Source organism: Podarcis gaigeae (genome assembly GCF_964106915.1).
Source record: "Podarcis gaigeae genome assembly, chromosome: 17".
Lineage (NCBI taxonomy): Eukaryota > Metazoa > Chordata > Lepidosauria > Squamata > Lacertidae > Podarcis > Podarcis gaigeae.
In genome coordinates, this window is record NC_139694.1 from 37572281 (window position 1) to 37596619 (window position 24339).

Sequence of the window (24339 nt, forward strand, 5' to 3'; positions counted from 1 at the left end):
GATTTCGTGGCTGGAGCTGCGCGCGCCACTCGGCCCCCTTCCTCGAGGGAAGAGCCACTGCGGACTTCCGCGTGACGTCATTCTCGTGATATTTCTCCTCAGCCGTCCCCATACGCTGAAGCTCAGGGAGGCAGATCTCGTGACCAGACTTGCGAGCTCTCGCGGGAGCTTCCTCGAGATCCCATTCCCCTCCCCCCACTCCATATCCCTTTATGGCTCCACATCTCAACCATAACCGAAGACATGTATGTATCTGAGGAATTTCGTCACTAGAAGCGAAGGACGGCTACCCGCGTGATTTTATTCTCCAAATCTCGTGAGGTTCCCAATAAGCAAAAGTAGGAGACCTAGTCCGCCAGAATTGCTCGAACTCTCGCGGCTCTTTGGGTTGTTCTCGCGTGGAATATTTTGCCTCAGTTCTCACGGCAAGTATCGCGATAAGCGCTCGTTAACTAGTTCCTTCCCGAGGTCACGGACCTGCGGCAAGAATAGGAAAAGAACTCTGCCCTGTTTCCCGCCGCCTCATCCCTAGAAGTAACATCCTCCACCAGAGGGGAGACGTCACCGATATCTCGCGTGATTTCAACTTCCTCTTTTCGCGTCTCGCAGGAAGCTGCCTTCTCAGTCATTGTATCGCGAGACTGTACTTTCCGCCATAACTCGCTTCGCCCTCCTCCTCCTCCCGCAATTCTCGTGGGCTCTTGTGTTTCCTCAGATATCGCGTCTCTTCCTCCCTCCCTACCCGGTGGCGAGTTCTCGCGCGACCTGGCTAGGGCTGAGGCTCAGGGTCTGCTGTTAAGATGGCGGCGGCGGGAGGCAACGGGGTACGGCATTGACACCCCCTCCATTTCTGTCCCGGAGCAGGTACCCGTGTTCTGGGGCGGGGAACGGTAGAGCGGCAGCTGCGGAGGAGGGGGCCCGTTAGGGAAAGGCCCGAGGCGGGAGACGCTCTGGCGGCACGGGAAGAGCGGTGTGCGCTGAGGCGGGACAATGGGGCCTGGCTTTTCCCCGTGGGGAAAGGGCGGCGGTGGTTGAAGTCAGGAGGGAGGGTGGGGGGGCGCTTCTGCCTGGGCCTTTCCGCCAACTGGGACCTCGGTTCCAAGTGGGGAAGGAGTACGTCTCTCTTCCTACTAGGAGGCACTTCTCAATTCTCACCCCCCCAACCCCCGCCGAAGCAGCTCTGTGGGCCTTATCACCCTTCACGCCCTTCCTACTCGCCTCATGTAGGGCTTCGTCCCCTCCGCTCCTCAGTAGACATTTAATCTATAGTCGCATCTCGTGAGGAAAGCCGGTATTTTCCGGTTTGAGACAGGGAGCTTCGTCATTTATGCAAGAAAACAAGTCTGGTCAACATCTCGTTGAATTCATTAGGAAACATTGCAGAGGATGCTCATAGTTGCAGCCTTGACCTGCAGCCTCCTTGGTTTCCTTTGGGTCTAATTTCAGAACCTAAGGATAGATCCACACCATTGATTGAAAGCACATGACTTTTCCCAAAGAACTCTGGGAACGGTAGTTTCTCCCTCACAGAAATACAATTCTCAGAACCATTAACGAAACCTTAGTTCCCAGGGCTGGGGGGGGGGGGGAGTTATGTGTTTTTAATGTACAATAGTGTGGATCTGGCCTAATTGGCAGGTAATTTCTCTTGTTTCTTCTCTCCTCAAAGGTGTAGGGCTACTTACACCTTTTGTCCTGGTACAGTGGGAGCTTTTGGCACCCATTCCATCTGTTCCTGTAAACTTATGATAAAATCGCCCTTCCATTTCCCAGTGTAGGACAGTACTCAAAAATCTCTCTTTTGCCTGGGCTAGCTCATGTGGTATATTAGTTTATTCTTATAAGAAGAATTAGGGTTCTTCTTTATCCCTTTACCTGGTAGTTCCAAGCATCTTTGGAGTACAATTTATATGTGCTACATCAGTCTCCATTCCTATTTTCCTGGATAGAAAAATTATTAGGATATAAGCAAGATGTGTTCACACAGATGAGAAAAACTATTATCTGAGTCAGGACAAATGACTCAAATTGAATAGCACATTTCATTTGCATTAAGTAAGCCTTTTATTTTAACTGTATATAGACTATGGTAGTTCTTATACCAGAGAGCCTAAAAATGCAAGAACAGATTTAACTCTTACCCAGGCATTAGCTTATGTTGCTCCTAGTCTCTGAGGAGTATCAGTATAGTTCTAAGTTCTTTTAAAATACATTTTCCTATGATCCAGATGAGTTAATCCATGACACTATGGTCCCATTATGGTTTCATAGGTGCAGTTTACTCATTTTTCAGTAGGAATAGATATTGTTGGCAAGGAAAGTTGGCCACCTTATGGCATGGTTCTGGCAAGATAAGAATCCATGATCAGTTTCACAAATTGATTATTTTTAGTAGATATAGTTGATATGGCCATATTTGTCCCTGAAAACTTGCTTCCTAAGGATGCACAAGCTGACCATTTAATCTGAAAAAAAAAAAGAAATCAAGCCTTTGGGGAAATAGTACACAACGTAGAGCAAAAGTTGGTCATCTTAAAACGATTTAAAACTGTTACTTTACCACAGGAGAAGTAAACATCCTGTGAAAGCTTGTTTCTGCTGTCTCCTTCATTATATGGAAAGCTTGCTAGATGCACAAAATGCCAAAGTAATGTGCTGAGTTTACAGCATTTCTTAGTTCTACTTGGCCAGTTCACTTTGGTATGATTAGGATGTCAAAATGTTCTTCCTATCAGTGAACTGTGCACCTCCTTGCTTGTATTCTAAGTTGTCCTGCATTTAAGACAAATATCCTAGCCAAGGGGAGCTAGATTAGCAAAGTCCAAAGCTATACCAGCCTGAATGTCTTTTCAAAAAATACCTGTCAGTACCTTGAACTCTGCCTGCTTGAAGCCCAGTACTAACTTGTGTGGTTTTGTTGCAGACCCTAAAATAGTCTGACATAAGTGGATTAGAGTGACTGTGAAACCAGAAGGTGTTACCCTTGGCTGACTAGGGTGAGGCAAAGGTGCCAGAACAGTGACTTGGATAGTAGACCAGGCCAAGTATGGATTGGCTGTGATTCCAGGTTAGTATTGAACTTTCTTTGTTTAATCCTGCTTCTCTTCAAATGGTAGCGATTCCCTGAAATTTTCTTTTTCCTAAAAGGTACCCTCTGATCTCTTGGGACGCAGGTGGCGCTGTGGGTTAAAGCCTCAGCGCCTAGGACTTGCCGATTGAAAGGTCGGCGGTTCGAATCCCTGCGGCGGGGTGCGCTCCCGCTGCTCGGTTCCAGCGCCTGCCAACCTAGCAGTTCGAAAGCACCTCTGGGTGCAAGTAGATAAATAGGGACCGCTTACCAGCGGGAAGGTAAACGGCGTTTCCGTGTGCAGCTCTGGCTCGCCAGATGCAGCTTTGTCACGCTCGCCACGTGACCCGGAAGTGTCTCCGGACAGCGCTGGCCCCTGGCCTCTTAAGTGAGATGGGCGCACAACCCCAGAGTCTGTCAAGACTGGCCCGTATGGGCAGGGGTACCTTTACCTTTACCTTACCCTCTGATCTCAGAACAACACTTGTTTAAGAAAGGCTTCAGACTCTAACCTTGGTTTGTATGGGGTTATGGCTGGTTGTTTATGTGGAGTGAATGTAATTCCTTAGTGGAGTGGTCATGCCCCTTCTTTTTCCTTGTCCAAACGCAAATGGTGGCTTCATTTGCTGCATTAGAACTATTACTGTGCACCAGTTATTCTTTCATTTCAATACTGTAACAGAAACCCGCAACCACATATGGTACAATTCTGCATCTGTTGTTGCTACTTAAGAGTGTAATCTGAGGCTGAAGAGGCAACTTGTCCCAAGCCATCAACAAATAGTTTGTTTGCATACCAAAATCCTGACCACAGAACCAAATTTGGGAATGGGAGTTGATATTGCTTTCTATATTCTTTCTGTGTAGAGGGCCGCAAAACTAGGGATTCAAAAACCCACTTGGATTTTTCAAAGCTTATTGAAAGGAGTGCTCAGTTGGTAGAGCATGAGACTCTTAATCTCAGTTCCATGGGTTCAAGCCCCATGTTGGGCAAAATATTCCTGCATTGTAGTGGGTTGGACTAGACCCTTATGATCCCCTTCCAACTCTACAATTCTGTGATTCAACTAAGTAGGAGTGGTTAAACTTTTAATGTTTGCTTGTTGCTTTTTTGTTTTTATTTTAAAAATCTTGTTCACTGCTCATGTTTACAAATATCTTTTCACTAATATTTTCATCAGTTTTAGATCTTAGTTCATTGTGGTTTTGCTGGATTAGACCAAGCTTCATTAGTCCAGTATTTTCTATAGAGACTAGCCAGAGGCCTGTGGAAACTTGCAAACATTGTACAAAAGTGATGACAATGTCTTATTTATCTCAGCATCTGTTGTTGGAATGTATATTGCTTCTATGTTGAGGTTCTGTTTAGCTGTTGTGGCAAATAATCTTCCTTGATGCATCCCTTATTGATGCAATACAAAGATTACTTTCTTCCATTGCTGAATGATTTTCCAAATATTTCTATGTTGCAGTAGTATGCATTTGTTACTGTGTAGCTGTGTGTGTAGTTGATAAGCATTTGTACAAGGCTCTTGAGCGTTCAGAGCATTTCACATACTGATATCCTTGCAATAGGTAGATGTTATCCCTTTATTGCTTGAGGCTGAGAATTCATAGCTTGCCTAAAGCTTCATTGGCAGAGGTGAGATTCCAAGCAGGGACTTCCTCACTCATAGGCCTGTCTCTGAATGGTAGTATGTTAGTAAAGGTTAGTAAATTTTTTTTTGGGTAAAGTGGATATTTGGTAGCATTTCTGTCCCCCACTGTAATTGTTATACAGTATTGACTTTAAAGTAAGAAAAGCAAAATAGATTGGTTCTGCATGGCAGTTCACACAACTCGTGATCTCCAGTGGCATTTATAACATCTTCTAATCTAACAGGTACAAGGAAATTTTAATTAAATGAGTGCAAGTTAGGGCCATTGAGTGATGTAGGAGAATATCCTAAAATCCTTGGCTACCCCTAAGGAGAATGAATAATATTAAATATATTAAGCCATAATTCTCCTGCTGTATTGTGTGTGTATCCTCTGGAACATTTGATCCTTGTTTCTTTTTGTAGGCAACAAACTAGGTTAGATATTTCATAATCACCCATGGTGTATTCAGCAATTGGGAATGTGAGTTTTTGCTTAATAGATTTCTTTGGGTCTTTGAAAGGCATTATGATTTGACACCTAGAGATCTAGTGTCCAACCTTTCTTGGGCTATCTATCAAATCATTTAACTTTCTGTGTTTGTCAAATTCATCCTGAAACAATTCAACTGGATCTAGTGCTTCTAGAGAGCACTTGGTGTTTACATATTACTCATTCATAAGCATGAAGGCAGACCAGTTTTTTCTTTTTGCAAGGTCCAGTAGTCCTGCTTTGATTCACCATATGCTGACAGACTGGATATATGACCTGAAGGCTTTGTTTAAGGTTCTGGAAGGTTGGTGTATGCCAATTACCCGTGACAGCTAGAAATAAAGTATTTGGGGATGTGTTCCAGGTGTTTTTGAGCATAATAAAATGTGCTATATTTCTATATTATCCAGTGCTTTCTTGGGACTTAGGACTGATAATGTATTATAGCTATCAAAAGTTTCCTTTCCTGTACGTACACAGCATAAATTACAGAACTAGTTGCTCCAGTTGTTTATCAGATGATTATCTCAAATGTACAAATAAGTCCACAGATCTTAGCATCTTAAGATTTAACCACCCCTGTCTCTAGCTGATACTTGCTTCTCAACATAGGCCATTAGAGAAGGGCCAAAGTATACATGTTGGCCTTGCTGTTACCATGACTGAGGAAACTGACTTGATTTTTTTTGTACATGTATTAGTAATGGTTATTTTGTGCATGTTAGCTACTTTTATTCTTGAGTTCTTACATACTGTATAAATGGCTTCTTGGCTTAATAGCTACAATATCACTGTCAGAGCCAGTTTTGCCCTCTGTCTCAGAGACTCTTAATTTGATGTGTCATAATAGTAGAGTTGCTAAAACCTGATATACTTGTTGACCAGCTTAACACATCTGGCTGTTGGAGTGACTTGCAAACTTGCAAACAAATGTTCACAGTGAGGAGATTAGCTCTGTCTTCTTTTTTGAAGGTCTCTCCTATTAAATCCCTCAGTTTCCATTGTTACTACATTATTCCAAGATGACCATTGGCCAGAATGCTCAAGATATGTGTGATTGTAGCAGGATAGAGGCTGTGGTAAAGAGCATTAGCCTCTTAGTTTACTGCATGTAGAGAATGTCTAAAAGTGCCACTATGCTAAACTGTACAGCCATGTGAAACAGCTTAAAATATTTATTTCAGGCTTCATTGTTTGCCCAGATCTGTGTGAATACAGTACAATTGTCAGGAGATAGACATTCTCTTAGATTGGCATGTCTATTTACTCTTTTTCTTCTTTGGTGATCACTCATAGCTGAGTAAGATTGTCTTCTATTATTGATACCTTTGTATACAGCACCCTGAAAAATGCTTTTGAAGGGCAGTATATAAATTCCACATATGGTTGTAACCATTGTCTCCTGAGACAGACGTATGCCAACAACATGTATCGAGCATCGCCTTTGCTCAATCAGGACAGACTTCCACTTTGGCAGTCCTATAGATGGTTTTGCTGAATTGTTTTGGATTTTAGAACTTCTGTCAAGGTTTTGTTAATATGCTTGAAATACCAAAAAGTATTGTATATTGTTAGTTGTGGCTATGCTGGGATGTAAGATGGATTGTGGTGGCACTTTTCCATTCAAACTGAAGTGTAATCCTTTATTTCCTTAGCTGTGCCACTTACTGAATGTTTGGCCTTGGTTGAATTGTTCTGCCATGTATCGGCTCCATCTCCTGTCTTGTTTATACTACACAGTTCCAAAGGGAAGTGATTTGTTGACCTTTCCTCTAAAACGTGGTAGGGATGCAGAATTCTAAAACATACAAAGACTTGATCAGGAGTGACAGATTTGTTTAATTGAAGAAACTTAAATATTATGGCAAGCTAAGAAGAAATCTCATTAAGAACCTAGTGAGGTGAACTTTTGGAGTACATGAAATCCAGAATATGGTCCTAAATTCACTAAGAGAAAAGAAAGAATTGCAAGAGATGTTAAATCTGAAAGTGGTAGAGAATGAATGAATGAATCTTTATTTGCATCGGCCATAGCAATAAAACAACAATACGATATACAAAGAATAGATTTTAATCGAGTGGTAGAGGCATGGTACCCTGTCTCTCTTTCACTTGATATTGGACAGATTTGCTAACGCTGGTAGTCATGGGTTTTGAATCTGAAAGAAATCACTTCACACAACAGATCACAGAAACTTCCTTTGTATTATCTGCACCAAGCATTTAATGTATGGCAGAGGTTGAACCAGATAAGTAAATTATGCTCTTTAAAAAGAATTCTTACCTTTTCTCAAGAGGCAAGTTTGCAGAGCAGTTCCACATGTTATAAAACTTTGAATAAGAAAAGACCATGGATCATGTGTTTACTACTTGTACTGTAGATCAGCTATTTTCACTCACTCCCACCCCCAATGTTTTGGGGAAACCTGTGCTTTCAGTTGGAGCTTATCAAGGATTAATGAGAAGATCACAATGTGCAGCCATAGTCTGGTGTTAAGTGTGTGCGCGTTCTAAGTCTTCTACTGTGCACTGAATTTCTATGATTGAGGTTCAGGAGTTCCACGAAGGTAGAACACTTTTGAAAACAGCAAGACTTCTTAATTCTTCTGATGAGGTTTTTTGAACTTCAGCAACTACAATGTGTACCACTGAGACTTGCTTGGTCTTTGAGTAAAATTTAATAAGCCAACCAAAAGCTTTTGCGTGTTAGAAAAATCTATAACTTGAATCAGAAATGTCAATTGATTTGAAGAAATGTCTGTTTCAGCAGTCTTTTTGAAGGAACACACTGCATAAAGTGGAATTAACATGGAAGCTTATATCTTTGAAACTGCATCGAGTTTTCACTCCCACACTGCATTCCAGTTGAGGGACATGCACTGTTTGATGTTAGCCTTCATTCTGATATTCTAATCCAGAGGTTTTCAACCTTTTTGAGTCCATGGCTCTTGACCAACTGCATTCTTTCTGTGGCACCTCTGAGGCTTAGGAGCCCAGTTTCATCACCCCTTGCCTGCAGAGCTGGCAACCCCTCACCCCTTTTTGAACACCCTCCCTTGTGGACTGTTCCCTCAGCCTCCTCTCTTCTCCCCTCTCCTTGGGAGTCTTTCGGGCAGGTGCTGCTGCTGTCCCTGATCTCTGAGCTGCCTGCCCCCCCTTGCCCGAAAGAGAGGTGCCTCCTCACACTGCCTCACAGGGGCCTGGGAAGAGGATGCCCCCAGCCTTAGTGGCCCAACAGAGACTGGCCAAAGTTGAATGTGAGGCCAGCACCTTACCTTGAGAGGCAGCCAGTCCTGCATGGCAAAAAGGCGCTCAGCACCAGGCACTCGGCTCCCTGGCAGGCCTTGCACACAGCAAGCACAAGAAAGGTCAGCGCACTGCCTGTCTCCCTGCCCAGCCTCCTACTTGTCTGTCCATTCCCAACAGCAAGGGCTGGTGGACTGGCTGGCTGGGCTCCCTAGTCTGCTTGCTTCCTTACTCCAAGGCCACCTCAGCTCCTGACAACCAGCACCCCTTGGCCAGCCCCAGAGGCACCATTCACCTGGGGAGCTTATAACCAGCACTGCTGCAACAAACAGCTGTGCAAGCCTTTGGGAGGCAGAGACGTGAGGGCATTAGAGGAGAGGGAGGGAAGGAGGCCAGTGTTGTCTGCGGCACCCTTGACCATCATTCAAGGCACCCCAAGGTACCATGGCACACTGGTTGAAAACCACTGTTCTAATCTAACAATCCAACACTTTCTGTGCTGGTTTGTTTTAAATGTCACTTACTGGGTTTTGGTTACCACCTGCAAGCTGATGGTGTTGAACCTTTACAGAGCAGGTAGTTTCTGAAGCCATTTCAAGAAGAGTTAACAGTGCTTGGCCTCTGCTTACCTGGAGCTGCAGCACAGGATGTGTAAACTTAGTCTCTCCTTTGCTGCATGGTCCTGTCAGACCTCTATGTATGCTGTTGTTGCTTCAGTAGCTGGGGGCACAATGAGTCACAACAGACAAAATGCAAAGGATGGTGCTGGGAGTTCCATCACTTGTGGACACTGTATGCCGTGCTTTTGGTGATGTGTTATGTTTCATAACTGAAACTTAAACTCTAAGTTGTTGCAATGACTAAGCATGTGTATTACAGGTCTCATAGGAGTCTAAGAGGAAATCTGGCAAGACATGCTAGTCTTTTGGGATTTCCAGAGTGTTTGCTGTAGTTAGCCTCTAGGGTTTCTCATCATTCTTATCTGAGTAATTTTGACCCTTCAAAGGCAAGTACATGGATCTAATTCTGTCTTCATCTAGACTGTGTTTTTTTGAAGTCTGAAGATTTGAGACAACAGTGAACAGAGAACTTGTGGTACTTTCTTTTTGTAACCATGTTGCTGCAAGGTGCAGGGCATCCATATCAGAATGCTTCCATGGTCGCTCTATACAGTGGTACCTCGGGTTAAGTACTTAATACGTTCCAGAGGTCTCTTCTTACCCTGAAACTGTTCTTAACCTGAAGCACCACTTTAACTAATGGGGCCTCCTGCTGCTGCTGCGCTGCCGGATCACGATTTCTGTTCTCATCCTGAAGCAAAGTTCTTAACCCGAGGTACTATTTCTGGGTTAGCGGAGTCTGTAACCTGAAGTGTATGTAACCCGAGGTACCACTGTAATTACTTATTTATACTTAGACCCCACCCTTCACCAAATGGTCCCAGGGTAGTAAGTACAATTGCAGTATAATAATAAAAGAAAACCACAGAAACAGCCGCTATCAGAATAACAAGACAGCAGCATAGAACAGCAGCGTTCAGCAGTATAAAAGGAAAGAATGCATCCACTTAACCAAAAACCTGGGTAAAGGGTACAGCTTTTCTCAGATCTTGCACATGGAAAGATAAGGCCCTGGGAAGACAGAATGTCTTAGCCTAATGTTTTGTCTACAGTGAACTTTAGATATGGGAGAGCATTCAAAATCTCAAGCTTACATGCCCAGCTAGAATGTACCTCTTGCTTTTTCTTCTCATTAGGGGGCCTTCATATAAACTCTGTAACAGAGATTACAAGCTCATGGATGGATTATGTATTTTATCCAGGAAATATAGTGGCTGCTCCAGTGGTCAGATAAGTCCTTTTTTTAAAAGCATGAATCCTGTGGAAATGACAGTGTTATTTCTGTTTTATAAACTGTGGTTTGATTGCAGAAGGGTCCCTTGTTCAATCAACACTCAGATAGCAGGACAGTCTCTTAGACTTGAGAATCACCTACTCACAGTTTTTGTGCTGGGCTAAAATTCAGTGTAATGCTTGTTATTTATGGTCCTCCTCAGTAGACCTGGAGAGCCACTCTTTTCTCATGTCCCTAGCAAGATGTCTGAACATTGTTAACAAGTTAAAATGCCTAGAATGGCAGTGGGGCAGGGAGAGAAGAAAAATGTTAATTGTGTGCTTCACTATGGAAGTAATTAACATGGCTGCGTAAAGTTGAGGATCTAAAATTCCCTAAGTGTACCACTAACTGGAGCTCCAGCTACACAGCGCAGAGTGAATCCACATGCCTCTGCTGCCCCCACTAGCTCCAGAGCTAGAGAAGGACAACAGAGGAGCTTCTGTTGGGTCCCAGTCTTGTGCTGATGTTTACAGATGAAGGATAAAGTTGAGGGCAACATCCTGTCCTTTAAGGGAAAGTGCATGTCCTGGTGAATACAGTTTTTTAGCTGACTATCATAGCTGCCCCAAATTTGTTGACCATTATTTATCTCCCACTTTGGGGTATGAGTCGCTCACGTGGCAAATTCTTCATCAGTGTTATGCATTCTAATTTAATTCCTTTTGGCGGACAGGTTCATTCCCTCTCAGTTGCAGTGGACACTGGATTCTCAAACTTGAACACTTCTTTCAACTAGGGTTTTGTATAGATAGAACATCTGGCATGGATAGAGGACGGTAAAATGTTCTTCAGTTACGACTTCCACAAAGAGCAGGCCATATCTGATGTGTGTTATCTGCTTTTTCAAATAGTTACTTTTAGGGCAGAAGAGAAAACGTTGCGCATGATTTATTCCTGTTAGTTTGAAAAGCTAGTGAAAAGCGCTGTAGCTAGCAGATGTTGGTGTTTTCATGTGTGCTGAATTTCTCTTGTATCATGAAGAGAGATTGGGAGCCAACAGAAACCTTCATTAAGTTATATTGATGTGTGACAAAGTGTCTTGGGTTATGGCTATGTTTTGTGTCTGGTCAGGATGCTTCAAGCATGAATGATGTGTCTGATCATGTAGATTTCTTAGGTGGGAATGCATATGGAATGGAGAGGAGAGAAACAGGCAACTGGCTGTTTCTAATGGGTGCTCTTGAAGTAGCAGAGTTCCCAATAATTCTATTTGCAAGATGATTTGTGGAAACAGCTTTTGTGTTTTTTGTTGCTCTTTAGTGTTGAGCACACTTTGTTAGAAATGTAGAAAGATTTTGGAACCTTTGTGTCTGCAAGAGTATGAAGTTCATGTTAGATGGATTGAGTGATACTCTTGATTCTCCAGAGAGGGTGCCATGTTTTTACTGCACGAGACTAACAGAGTTTTGTGGCACCTTTAAGGCTAACAAGTTTATGAAAATTAACACTTCCATAGACACATGAAGTGTAACTTTTCTTCAGTATCCAGTGAATTGGATTATAGTTTGTGAAGCTTATGCCATAAGTTGGTTAACATTTAAAGTATCACAATATTTTGTTTCCTCTTCATTCTGGTATTCTTGGGTGATCTGTGAATAAAAATCCAGCTGCTAGAGCAATTTGAATAGGTTTGTTGTAAACTTACTTATGGATGTGTACTGGTGCGGGCATGTCATAAGGATCTCTAGAAAAATGATTCTTAAGTGTGTGCTTTTTATAGCAGAATTCTTTTCAGGGTCTTAAGGCACTTTCCCAATAGCTTAGTAGGTAGAGCATGAGACTTAATCTCAAGGTTGTGGCTTCAAGCCCCACGTTGGGAAGAAGATTCCTTCATTGCAGGGAGTTGGACTAGATGACTCACATGGTTTCTTCCAACTCTGTGATTCTATGATTCTAAGACTAACCACTGAAATGACTTGATGAGCTCCATCTATTCAGTTTGGAGTGCGTTTGGGTGTTTATGCAGCCCCATTCTTCCTACTTCAGACTGTAGCAAATTGTTTTGGTGCCAAGAATTGTTAGCATACTGGCCCTGTGTAGTCATAATTTCTAATTACTTCTGAATACACATGCCATGGTTAAGAAAATAATAACATGGGATTGTATCCTTGTTAATCCTACTTAGAGTAGACTTCTTGAAATCAAAAAGTGTGTCCAACTAAAGCAGTATGGTGTAATGATTAGAGATTCAGACTCAGAGCAGGATAGAAATCGCCACTTGGCCATGAAAGTCACTGGTTGACCTTTGGCAAGAAACTGCGTCTCAGTCTATGGGAGGACAGGCAGGGTGTAGTAGCAGTGAAATAGCAGGTAGAACATAAAATCCTGTTGTTAGAAGTAAGCCATGCCCCCTGTTATGCTCAATATAGTTTCCTTCCTTTGTGAGAAGAGCACTTGCCTTTTATTTTGGAGTTTTCAGTGGCTCACTTATTAATGCAAGATTCAGGTAGGTAGCCATGTTGGTCTGACTCAAGTCAAAATAAAATATCTGAAAAAGTGTGCATGCACATGAAATCTTATACCCAGAACAAACTTAGTTGGTCTCCAAGGTACTACTGGACAATTTTTTAATTTTTAATTAATGCAAGTAACTGTAACGGGACATACCTTTTCTCCATGCCTTCTTGATGTTCTAACTGTGTAAATCTATCTGTGTTTGAACAGCAATTCTGTTTGGAATAGGGAATATTGTTGAGGTGCACATCTATTGAAAGTCCTGTATGTTTGAGAGTACGTATTATAAGCTGATCCTCACAACAGTTTTAGGTATCTAGATATTGACTCTTGAGGCTGCTGTGTTCTGGACAATATCAGAACACAGCTGAAAAATTCTTTTTTGTTGGGACCAGTAAAGGGATCACATGATGCAGCATTTTTTCATTTACCATTTTCTGGTCCATTTCAGACCTGCAAATCACAGGTTGAATCCTGAATGCTCCTACCATCATGTTGAAACAGGTGGTGACTGGCTAGAGGACCATTGATTGTGGTTCCATTATTTTATATTTATGACCCGCCTTTTTTGTTGACAGGGATTCAAGGCTGTTTACAGATAAAATAAAAGCAGCTTAAAATATGTGGGGGGGGAGGACTCATTAAAAAAGAAGTGAAGCATTAATATAAATAAATAATATTACAATATTACAATATTATTATTTTTTTAGTACAGTATTTCTCTCCCTAAGGAAGCTTGCCTGATGTTTATATTGTCTTTTTGTTACCAGGCTTTTAATCTTTAATCTGTGACGAGACTTTGTAGCCAGTTCTGCTCTGTGAATGTAAGTTGCCTTGAGAATTTGTATTGAAGGGTGGTATGCATATTTAATAAATATTGATTCCACAGTAAGTATGAAATCACTTCCATAGTGGAGAGAGGCTGGCCAGTGAGGATTTACATAATGAGTTAATGTCACCAAACCTAAAATCTTCCAGGATTTAACTATTCTTTTAGAGAGATGTTACCAGAATATGTGTGTTAAAGAAATAAATCTGCTTAGGGTTTTATGCATACTATAAGTCTTCTCCACCAGAAGCTTAGCTGGCAAGTTTTAATGAATATGCAATTATTCACCCTTATATCTCTCTTCACTTCCTATTCCTTTTATCAGTTTTCCTTCTCCTCATCCCTCTGGACGACACTCTTTCTTAAGACTGGGGTAACTCAGTTGGGAGAGCATGAGACTCTTAATCTCAGGGTCATGGGTTTGAGCCCTGCGTTGGGTGAAATATTCCTGCATTGCAGGGGATTGAACTAGAAGACCCTCATGATTCCTTCCAATTCTACAATTCTATGATTCTATAATTCTGCTCTCCTTGGCCTGCCGCTGCCTTATAAATTAGCCGTGTGCTACTAGTCTGTCATGATGAAGCAAAACCAGAGAGATATAGAATTGGAAATTGTCAGGGAACTGCCATCAGCTCAGAGGCGAGAGGTGGAAGGGCAGTTGTGTTATGGGGAACCTTCAAAGACCTTGCGAAGCAGTTCCTCCTCTGGCAAGTAGGAAAGCTCCGCCTCCAGTGGGGGGGGTGCAGGGACCAGGAGATGCTAGGGAGAGCCTCAACACTGAGCCTGAACAAAGCGGAGAGGAGAGAAGTACCCCTTTGCCAGCGCCCACTCTGCGCAGTAGGTTTCAGCGCAGAGAGGAGAGGAGAAGGATGGGGGTCATGCGACTGTTAAGCTGGGGGAGGTACAAGGACTGGTCACTCCCAGATTCTGCTAGCAACTGAACCAGACATGAACTTGTGATGCTCTTCACTGTAAATAATTTGCACTAAGAATAAAGCTTGGAAAAGACAGGTTGGAGTCTTGCCTGTTTGCTCTCGAGGCAACCACACCACCACCTGACAGAAATCTTTACTCCAATAGCATTAGATTTCATTTTCATGTGACTGAATATCTTTCCTGTCATCTTAAAGCAAGGCTGTTACTTGCCCTCCTTGAAGAACATGGCATCAGGTACATGCACACAATCAAGATCTGTGACCTGCTAAATGCAGCTAACTCATGTACTTATTTCAGCCAAATAAATGGAGCTTTGCAGAATCACTCAATGTTGTAATGGGCAGGAGTTCTATTTCAGGTATTAGATTTAAAATAGTAACTAATTTGATCTTGGGAGTGTTAAGTCTTTCAGCCTTTTTAATTGAGGGTGGGGAAGGGGAATCTTTCAAGTAGTGCTTGAAAATGGTCTATTTTCTAACCATCACTTGGTTTTTGTGAGCTTTCTTTCTTTCTTTCTTTCTTTCTTTCTTTCTTTTTTTGACATTCACTGTTGAGGGGAGGAGCTGCCATCTCCTGATCAGATGGCTTCAGAGCCAAGTGTCAATCTTAACTATGTTGCATTCTGGGATTTGCAGTTCACTCTGCCTACAGCAGATGGGAATGTACTAGTGTCTGTCTAAAGACAGACATTTATCCAGAGAAAGCTGTGCTTAAATTTTGACCCAGATGTATTAAGATAAAAACAGAAAACTGGAATGAAGCACTACTAGGTTAGCAGATGGAACAAGTTGTGATTTATGGACAAACACAGTCACTATGAAATGCTGTGGTAACTAATTTTATAGCTGATCTTTCCACAAGTTTGACTTGGCATGTGAATAAAAATGCTCATCATCCATCTGGCCCACAGAATTTAGCAGTTGACTGTGTGGAGGGCCAATACATTGTGGAGATTTGCTGAGTCTGTGGCAAGCCAACCCCTAGGGGTTGTAGGGGCTTCAGCCACGACAATAAAATACTGTCTAGTGTGTAGTATCTGTAGTTCTACAAAGGAGAGTTAATGCTGTGGCAGCAGGAACACTAAGATCACAGTCCTTTGCACACTTAATAGATAGGAAGGCTCATTGAACACAATGAATTTTCCTTCCAAGTAAGCATGCATAGTAACAGTGCACTCCTTTGCATGCAAGTCACACTGTTCAATAGGAATTACTCTCCAGTAAGTGTGCAGAGTATTACAGCTTACATTCCTTTTAGCCAAAGAGAAGTAAGCACTGATGACTCCTCCTCTTGCAGTATATAATTTTACCACTTGATGGTGCCATAATGCTGGCAGTTGTGCAAAGCATGGAAGGAACTGGGAATATGTAAATGCTTCTTGGTGTGATGACAATGACTAGTGTAAACTTGTACTCAAGCACCACTACCCTTCTCACATCAAGACAGGCAGCGTACTTGCCTGTTTTCCTTCTTGCATTTAAAGCACCTGTCTCTTCTCATTCTGCTGGTTGCTAATATGAATCGAGTGTAGAGTTTTTCTGCCTGTTACTTTACTATTTCTGGAAATGGGGACAGGCTGCTGTTTCACAGGTGAAAGGAGGCTCCTGTTGGTATGGAACTACTTAGAGCAACAAATAGGAAGGCTAGAAAGATAGCATGAAGTGATGGAAAAGATTGCATGGGAACTGATCTTTCCAAGGATTGGGGAGATGGTTGCATCAAAAGATGTCTAAGAGAATAGGGCACTGGGCAAGTGTTGAGCCCTCTGTGTAGCTATGGCCACACATTGAGCCCCTCCTTTGAATCCTATGGTCTGGCCTTTCCCCCTTCTGCAGTGGCAGGTTAGCTGGCATCCTACATCAGCTGGGGCAATAACTGAATTAGGACTGGTATAGTAAAGGAAGTATGACAGTCTTTTTTGACCTTTTCATGTTGTGTGTAATTTTGCCAACTTGTTTGAGAGCTAGAAGATCCAGAAATCAGCCTATAATACTAAAAGACACAAACACAACAACAAAATAGGCCTTCCAATATAAGGATATAGTACCTTGAGAAGGGGAATACATCAACCATGAAGTTGTTGCTTCAGAACTAGCAGATATGAAGCTAAGTAAAAGCTGAAAAGTTGGTCTGTTAGACTCCAATATAGTCATGTTGGGGGGGGGAATCCACACACTTGGGTGTCTAGGTTTCTGTAGTTTTGATGTAGGTCATAAATTTTTCTATTGTTACAGCATTTTTTATAAATATGCTAGGTATCTAACAAATATCGCAGTGACAGGTTTCTGTCACCAGCATCTTACAGTTTAAAAGCAAAAGCTTTTGACTGTATGACAACCCATTCAGAAGTAAAATGTGGCCAAGCCAGAAAGGACAGTGGTGCAATAGCCACTCCCAACACCAATTTGCTACCCATAATGTGAAGAGACTGGGTTGCTTGAGAGTCGCAGCTCTAGGTAACCTGACAGCGCTCAGTGTTTTAGTGGGGTCTGGCTGTTTCACAGAGAAGATTTCTATGTATGAGCTCTTTGGTGCCAGAGAAATTCCTCCCAGGCCAGGGGGACAGTAGAGCTAAAAACTGTCTCCTGAATAATTGTCTTACAGTACAGTGGTGCCCCGCAAGACGAATGCCTCGCAAGACGAAAAACTCGCTAGACGAAAGAGTTTTCCGTTTTTGAGGTGCTTCGCAAGACGAATTTCCCTATGGGCTTGCTTCGCAAGACGAAAACGTCTTGCGAGTTCTTGCGAGTTTTCCCCCTCCCCCCTTTTTCTCAGCCGCTAATAGCGCTAAGCCGCTAATGGCCGTGCTTCGCAAGACGAAAAACCCGCTAGACGAAGAGACTCGCGGAACGAATTATTTTCGTCTTGCGAGGCACCACTGTACTAGAGAAAGTAAAGGAGAGGCATCTAATAAGCTGTGCTAGTGGAGAGTGCAGCACCCCCCTGTATTCTTTGGCCAGGCTAGAAGGAACATGCAACACACCTTTTAAGCCCAGGGGTCATCTCACATTTTTTAGCAGGGGGCTGGTCCACCTTCCCTCAGACCTTGTGGCGGGCCGGACTATATTTGGGGGGGGGGAATGAACAAATTCCTATGCCCCACAAATAACCCAGAGATGCATTTTAAATAAAAGGACTCATGTAAAAATACACTGATTTCCGGACCGTCCGCGGGCCGGATTGAGAAGGCAATTGGGCTGGATCTGGCCCCTGGATCCTACCCATGTTTTAAGCTGTTCTGATTAGTCAGTTTTTGGTCTTGCTGGCATGTTCACTTCCTGGCATGTTCATCTGAGGCCGAAGCCAGTGGTAGTGAGTTCCTTAGTATTTTCACCTGTTTCACCTGCCATTGTTTTTAGACCATGGAACACAGTCTCTTATAAGCTTAGGGATTTTAGTTGTGTATCTTAACTGCTGACTTGGTTTTATGGGATAAGCGAGGAGCATACTTCCAGAAAACCTTTTTTTTTTTTTTGCGGTTCTGAACTGATTCTCCACCAGAAGGTCTTAAAAAAATTATTAATTTTTTTAATGAAATACAAAAGAACGTGCAACATCTGTTCTTTATGTTCATATTTTAAGTCTTTTGGTTACGTTCAGTGTAAGACAATATGGTCTCTAGAGGTAGGGGGAGAGGGTGGATGATAAAGTTGCACACCATTTTTTCATTTTTCCAAGTTTGTATAAGTGTGAGGTTTTTATGTCAGCATCATTTGGGTAAGTTCTCTTTCTGTATATTTGTCAGCAAGGTCTTTCTTAATTTGATCTGGCTTGCCAGTGAAATGAGAATGTATTCATATTTTTGTGGCATAGGTACTCTATATACTATTAAATACAGTTAGATATGTTTTTCAGCATTTCTTTCTCTTTTTGGCAGTTTAAGACATTAATGCCGACACCTAAAAGTAAATTCCAGTGGAATCAAATTGAGCAGGCTCTGATCAGTCCCTACTTGAACTTGTGCATGACCCTTGGGGTCCCTTCCAGTTCTACAATGCTATGGTTCTTTGTTCAACCCTGTGCCTTACTGTCCTTCTCTATTGGAATAGATTTTCCTCTGCAACAACCTTTCAGTTTCTTGGTAGCTTTACTCGCCCCCCCCCCCCCCAGTTTGTGCCTCTTATTGCTGTCCCACAACCGGTATGCAATATTTAGGGTAACTGGGGACAGTATCTTGGTCTAAGGATTAAATGTGTTAAGAGAATAGAAGCCTTTTCCTTTTGGGGTGGGTGGAAAAAAAATGTCAGTAGTCCGCAGCTATTGTCCTGATTTCCAAAATCTGGCTACCAACCTGTTTGTATGATTCCAGCATGAATCTGTAGTAGTAGCAAATTTGAGAGATGTACAACAAAGAGGTGCCTACAATGAAATCAGAATAAAGCAGGAAGTATTTTGGTAGCCTTGTGTGCTAATGAAGCGTTCATGTGAGCAGTGGAAGCTTAGTACAGTGGTACCTTGGGTTACATACGCTTCAGATGCTTCAGGTTACAGACTCCGCTAACCCAGAAATAGTACCTCGGGTTAAGAACTTTGCTTCAGGATGAGAACAGAAATTGTCCTCTGGCGGCGTGACAGCAGTGGGAGGCCCCATTAGCTAAAGTGGTGCTTCAGGTTAGGAACAGTTAAGAACGGACCTCCAGAACAAATTAAGTACTTAACCCTATAGGGGTCTTTGGTATACATTCAACCTCAGAAATTGCTTTTGATTCCTTATGTTTATCTAAGATTGCCCCCATTCTATGTAGTTTGAGCTTTTTAGGCTACCTTTGTTCTTTTGCACTGTCACTTGTTTGTTAACTGATTAAAATATGTCCTGTTGACAGTCAACTCTGTCATTTTTATTTTTTTACCAAGCAGGACCAGGAAGCGGAAAACTAATAAAAATGAAAGTGGACCGAACTAAGCTGAAGAAAACACCTACAGAGGCTGTAAGTATCACCTCTTGTTACCTTGAGCTCATCATAGGAAAAGTGTGAGAATATACTGCAATGGGATCAAGGAGATTACAGATTTGACTGTATCTACAGCAGCATTTCTGACATTCCAGTTTTGAATGTCTTGGGTTGTGTGATAGTTTATTGCTGGAATAGTCAATCCGTTGTAGGCTGCATTCCCTCAAGGGTAATCTTTTGGGAGGGAGTGCATGCTTTTAGTGGGTAGAGCCATACACAGTGATGAGCACAGGCAGGAAAAAAACCTCTGTGTTCCATTAACTAAACTGAAATAAAGACTGCCTGCCTGGTTCAATTTTTACATGGCCACCTCACATGAGAATTCCTAATCCTATGCAAATCTACTCATAAGTAAGCATCACTACCTTTGGTGAGATTACTCTCAGATAAGGATTCAAGAGTTTTTTCATACAACAGATCAATATAGCTACTGTTCTGGAAAGCAAAGACAGTAAAAGCAGTTCCTTTCTGCCTTTGTGTGATATGGACACACACATACTCCAGAAAACTACCATTTTGTTTTCAGACAGTTGGGGAGAAACTTGTTTTTTGTAAGCCATACAAAAAGTTGTTTTAAACAATCAGTTTGTTTTTATCAAATAAAACACCACCCAATGGCTCTGAAACTACATAGAGGAAAAGAGGGAAGGGGAGTTTAAAGCCCGGAAAAATTAGGAAGTAAACAGGATTCTGGGATTTCAAGAGTGAGGTAGCTTCAGGAAGCATGAGTGTATGTGCATAAAATGAAATTGGGTGCTGCAAGCCTCTTCAAAACGGCAAGTTCCCCATCTGTGTTTTACTGAGTGCATGTTCCATAGCAGCAAATGTGAAGATAAATGGGAGAAACTGGAGATCACTGTGTGCTAGAAATAAACGGACTTTCTTCCACTTGGCAGGTTATGATTGCCAGTATCTCAGAAGCTATAGAAATTGGTTTCTAATTCAGATCATTACTCCTACAAAAATGGATTCCAAAAGAAATGGAATGAAGGCTGCGTTCTTTGATCAGTATCCTGTAGTAGATTGCAATTCAGCGTACCCCTTAATTGAGTTTAGTAACTCATTTAGTGCAGACAGTGAAGTGCTTTTTTCTGATATTACATATCTGACTGTTTAAGCGTCACACAATGGGAAAAGGTAGAAATTTGGGAGCATTTTTCTATAAATATAATCACAGAAACACCCAAGTTGTTGTTGGTAGGATCACATGTCTGTTTGTGCACATTAGGCTGAGGAGAGAAGTGAATGATTTTTAAAATTTAAAACAACACAACTCATTGCTTACCAGCATTTTCTTTTATGAAGAAGCATCCGTCAATGTGTAGCAATTAGTGTTCCTTATGCAGTTTCTTCACCTTTCAGCCTGCAGATTGCAGAGCCTTGATTGACAAACTTAAGGTTTGCAATGATGAGCAGCTGCTGCTGGAACTTCAACAGATCAAAACATGGAACATCGGCAAGGTATGTGGTAGCAGCAGATCATGTAGTAAAAAAGCAACTTGAGAAAATGCAGTGCCTCTTGTCTTTTAATTTATATTTATTTTGAGGCTTTATAATACAGCATTTTTTCCAACTTAGTGTGCCCTAGCACCACAATTCCCATCTTCTGACCATTGACCATGCTGCCTAGGGCTGATGGGAGTCCAACAAGTTTGGGGAAAGCTGTTTTATTTTACAATATTACATTCAGTTACACATTTTATCATTCTTTACTACACATTCCAAATTGTGCTATATGTATATATCTATGTGAAGATGTATATTTTCCTTATTTCTACCATTGTGTCTTCCCTCCACCAGAGCTCAACTTCTTTTGTTTTTCTTTACTTTTATATTGTGTTATAAATACTATTTACTTATTCCCCATTAACGAACTTTTCATATTTTACCCTTAACTTTGTGAGCTTCAGTCAATGCATATCAATAACTTTGTTATGGAACAATGTTTTATCATATATTCTTCTACACATTCCCATTCTTTCCTCAGTTTCTGATTTGATTGGAATCTAATAGCTGCTGTCATTTGGGCCAACTCTATAAACTCACAGAGCTTGTTTTGCCACTCTGTTATTGAGGGAACAATGTCCCCTTTCCAATTTTTTGCTATTGGTATTTTGGTGGCAGCTATAGCATATAAAAACACTTCTTTTCTTACCTCCAGGGATGTCTGTTGAGACTATACCTAATAGGAACGCTTCTGGCTTTTTCTCAAATGATGTTTTAAACATCTTTTTCAGTTTTTCATGGATGCTACTCCAGGATTTTTTTATTTTCCCGCATCTCCACCATAGATGGTACATAGTTCCTTCTGCCTTACTACATCTCCAACACATATTTAATTTTAATCTGTATATCTTGGCCAGTCTGATGGGGGTCATATACCACCTGTGCATCATCTTTATCAGATTTTCTCTTATTGTGTAGCAAGCAGTAAATCTAATGTCTTGCTTCCACAATTTTTCCCATTGCTCCATCTGGATATTATAACCGAAATCCTGGGCCCACCTCCTTTATTTCCTCATCTTTTAATTCCCACTCTAACAGTAAATTATAGGTTTTAGATAATAATTTCCTTTTGTTTTGTAATAGTTCTTTTTGTAGTTTAGATTCTTCTTTTCCAAAGCCAATTTTTTTGTCCAAATTAAATATGTTGTGTAATTGATGGTATTGTCTCCAACCAGTACAATGTTGTTTAATTTCCTCAAAAGTTTTCAGTTTCAATTGGCCATGTTCTTCTTTTAGTAGTTGGTTGTATGTAGCCCAGTTTTTCTCCATGTTTTTCTTTTTTACTGAGACTGCCTCCAGAGATGACACCCACAAGGGTGTTTTGGGTTCTAGTAAATTTTGATATTTCTCTTAATTCTTTTTTGTATGGCATTTTGTTGTATGTAATATCCTCTTATGAAGGCCTTACTTGTGTCCCATATCACTCATATCTGTTTCCTGAGCCTTATTTATTTTGAAGAATTCCTTTAGCAGATCTTGAGCTTTGTTCAGTATCTTTTCATCATTTAAGATCTTTTCATTCATTCTCCATCTCATATTTATTTTCCTGTTACCCCCTAATTCTAACATAATTGAGTTGTAAAAGTTATAGCTTTATCCTATTCAGGCTTACTTGCTGTGCCAGTTGGACTTCCAAATAAGCACACATGGGGGTTGGATCTAAAGTTTTACTCTCTAGTGACTTAGCCAGCTTTTGAGTCCACTGTATTTGGCTGATGAATATGGGGATAGCTTGGTTTCCTCCCCCGCCCCCTGGGAGGTATAGTAGACCCTTTCCCAAGAAGTCCAGTTATCTCTCCTTGTCACTGTCATTCTTTCCTGAATGTGCTTTTTCCTCTCTTTAAGTGCGAACTTTACCACTGGGTGGACCTGCTAGACAGATTCGATGGGATCCTAGCAGATGCTGGGCAGACAGTGGAGAACATGTCATGGATGCTGGTTTGCGACAGGCCGGAGAGGGAACAGCTGAAATCCTTACTGCTGTCAGTGTTGAACTTCACTGCCCTGCTAATAGAATACAGTTTTTCTCGCCACCTGTACAGCTCTATCGAGGTAAAGAACTCTAAAGTAGCAGGGTTGGGATTTAGAAGGGCTGAAGGGCCTCTCTGAAACATGTTTTAGAAGCAGATGATGGCTTTAATAGTGTGAAGCCGCTTTTCTGTTGGGACAAGAATGACAGCCCCACTATATTGTTGATTGTGGGAGGCAGATGGACTCAAATATTTAATACTTTATTTTTTAAATTTTAAAGCCAGTAGGCAGGCTAGTATCATGCTCCCCATATTGTAGGTTGAGGATTGTAGCTGCCCTAAGGCTGCATATGGAGTCCATAGCAAAAGCAAGGTTTGAATTATGGACTTCTGGTTGATAACTTAGTTTGTTAGCCACAACACTACAGTGACTGAACATGGCAAGGAAGACCAGAGTATTTATTTGCTATAACAGGAAAATATTAATCTCTTAGGAAATTAAGATTGTGGTAGTTTCAGGAATGTTTCAAATACTTTGCTCTTCGTTTAGCACTTGACAACATTGTTGGCATCCTCGGATATGCAAGTGGTGCTTGCAGTGCTCAACCTCCTGTATGTGTTTAGCAAACGCTCCAATTACATCACACGCCTGGGCTCTGACAAGAGGATGCCTCTTCTGTCCCGGCTACAGCATTTGGCAGAGGTAAGGAGCTGTAAAGAGACCTGCAAGAAAGTTGAATTTCATTGGCTTAATGGCTTCTTTAGATAATGCAGCTTTAGAAGCCATATTGATGGATCAAAAATGTAATGTCTCTAGTAAAAAATTATTCTAATCTGTTTCTCTCACATGGGACACACTTGGAGCATTGACAGTCATAGTATAAATGGATTTGCTCAAAGCAATAGAAAATGGAAGATCTCTGACACATTTTCTACCTCTGCTTCCTAAATTTAAGGCTTTAGGCATCACATCTTAAATCTGGTTTGTCCTTTTGGGCTGTTTGCATCACCCCATTTTACTTAGTGTTTTATTATGTACTGAGGTTTCCAGACAGGTATGTAGTTATTTGTAGTATTCCCGTTGTCAAAGTATTAAGACTTAAAAGCCTGAATTGTCTAATTTTATTTGCTTTAGGGTCTTCTTCATATAGCCAATTTTTTATTTGTTGTGGGAACAATTCCTTTTGAAAGGTTGTGTATTGTTAAACAGACTTTTGAGCCTAAGGATGAAGTTAGTAATCCTGAAGATCATTGTGCTACAGTTTAGCCTGCTCTTGTGGCCTTCTGTCTCATTGCAGGTGTGGTGTAATCTGAGACAGAGAGCAGGCGTCAGATTCCTTGAGCTCTGCC

At 41.6% G+C, this 24339-nt stretch overlaps 1 protein-coding gene across 21 annotated transcripts in view; it reads left to right on the top strand.

Annotated features, from left to right (window-relative positions):
• Window positions 1-209: 209 nt before the first annotated feature.
• HUWE1 (HECT, UBA and WWE domain containing E3 ubiquitin protein ligase 1) overlaps window positions 210-24339 on the top strand; it is a 96386-nt gene continuing 72256 nt past the window's right edge. For 8 of the 21 annotated variants that reach the window (XM_083718040.1, XM_083718023.1, XM_083718026.1 and 5 more), the window contains exons 1-6: window positions 513-864; window positions 2924-3067; window positions 19419-19489; window positions 20876-20974; window positions 22865-23071; window positions 23540-23692. In XM_083718040.1, the coding sequence (XP_083574166.1) occupies window positions 19445-19489; window positions 20876-20974; window positions 22865-23071; window positions 23540-23692 (504 nt within the window). In that variant the 5' untranslated portion in view covers window positions 513-864; window positions 2924-3067; window positions 19419-19444. Of the gene's footprint in view, window positions 865-2923; window positions 3068-19415; window positions 19490-20875; window positions 20975-22864; window positions 23072-23539; window positions 23693-24339 lie in introns of all 21 variants that reach the window. The other 13 variants (XM_083718034.1, XM_083718024.1, XM_083718030.1 and 10 more) reach the window with 6 other exon arrangements.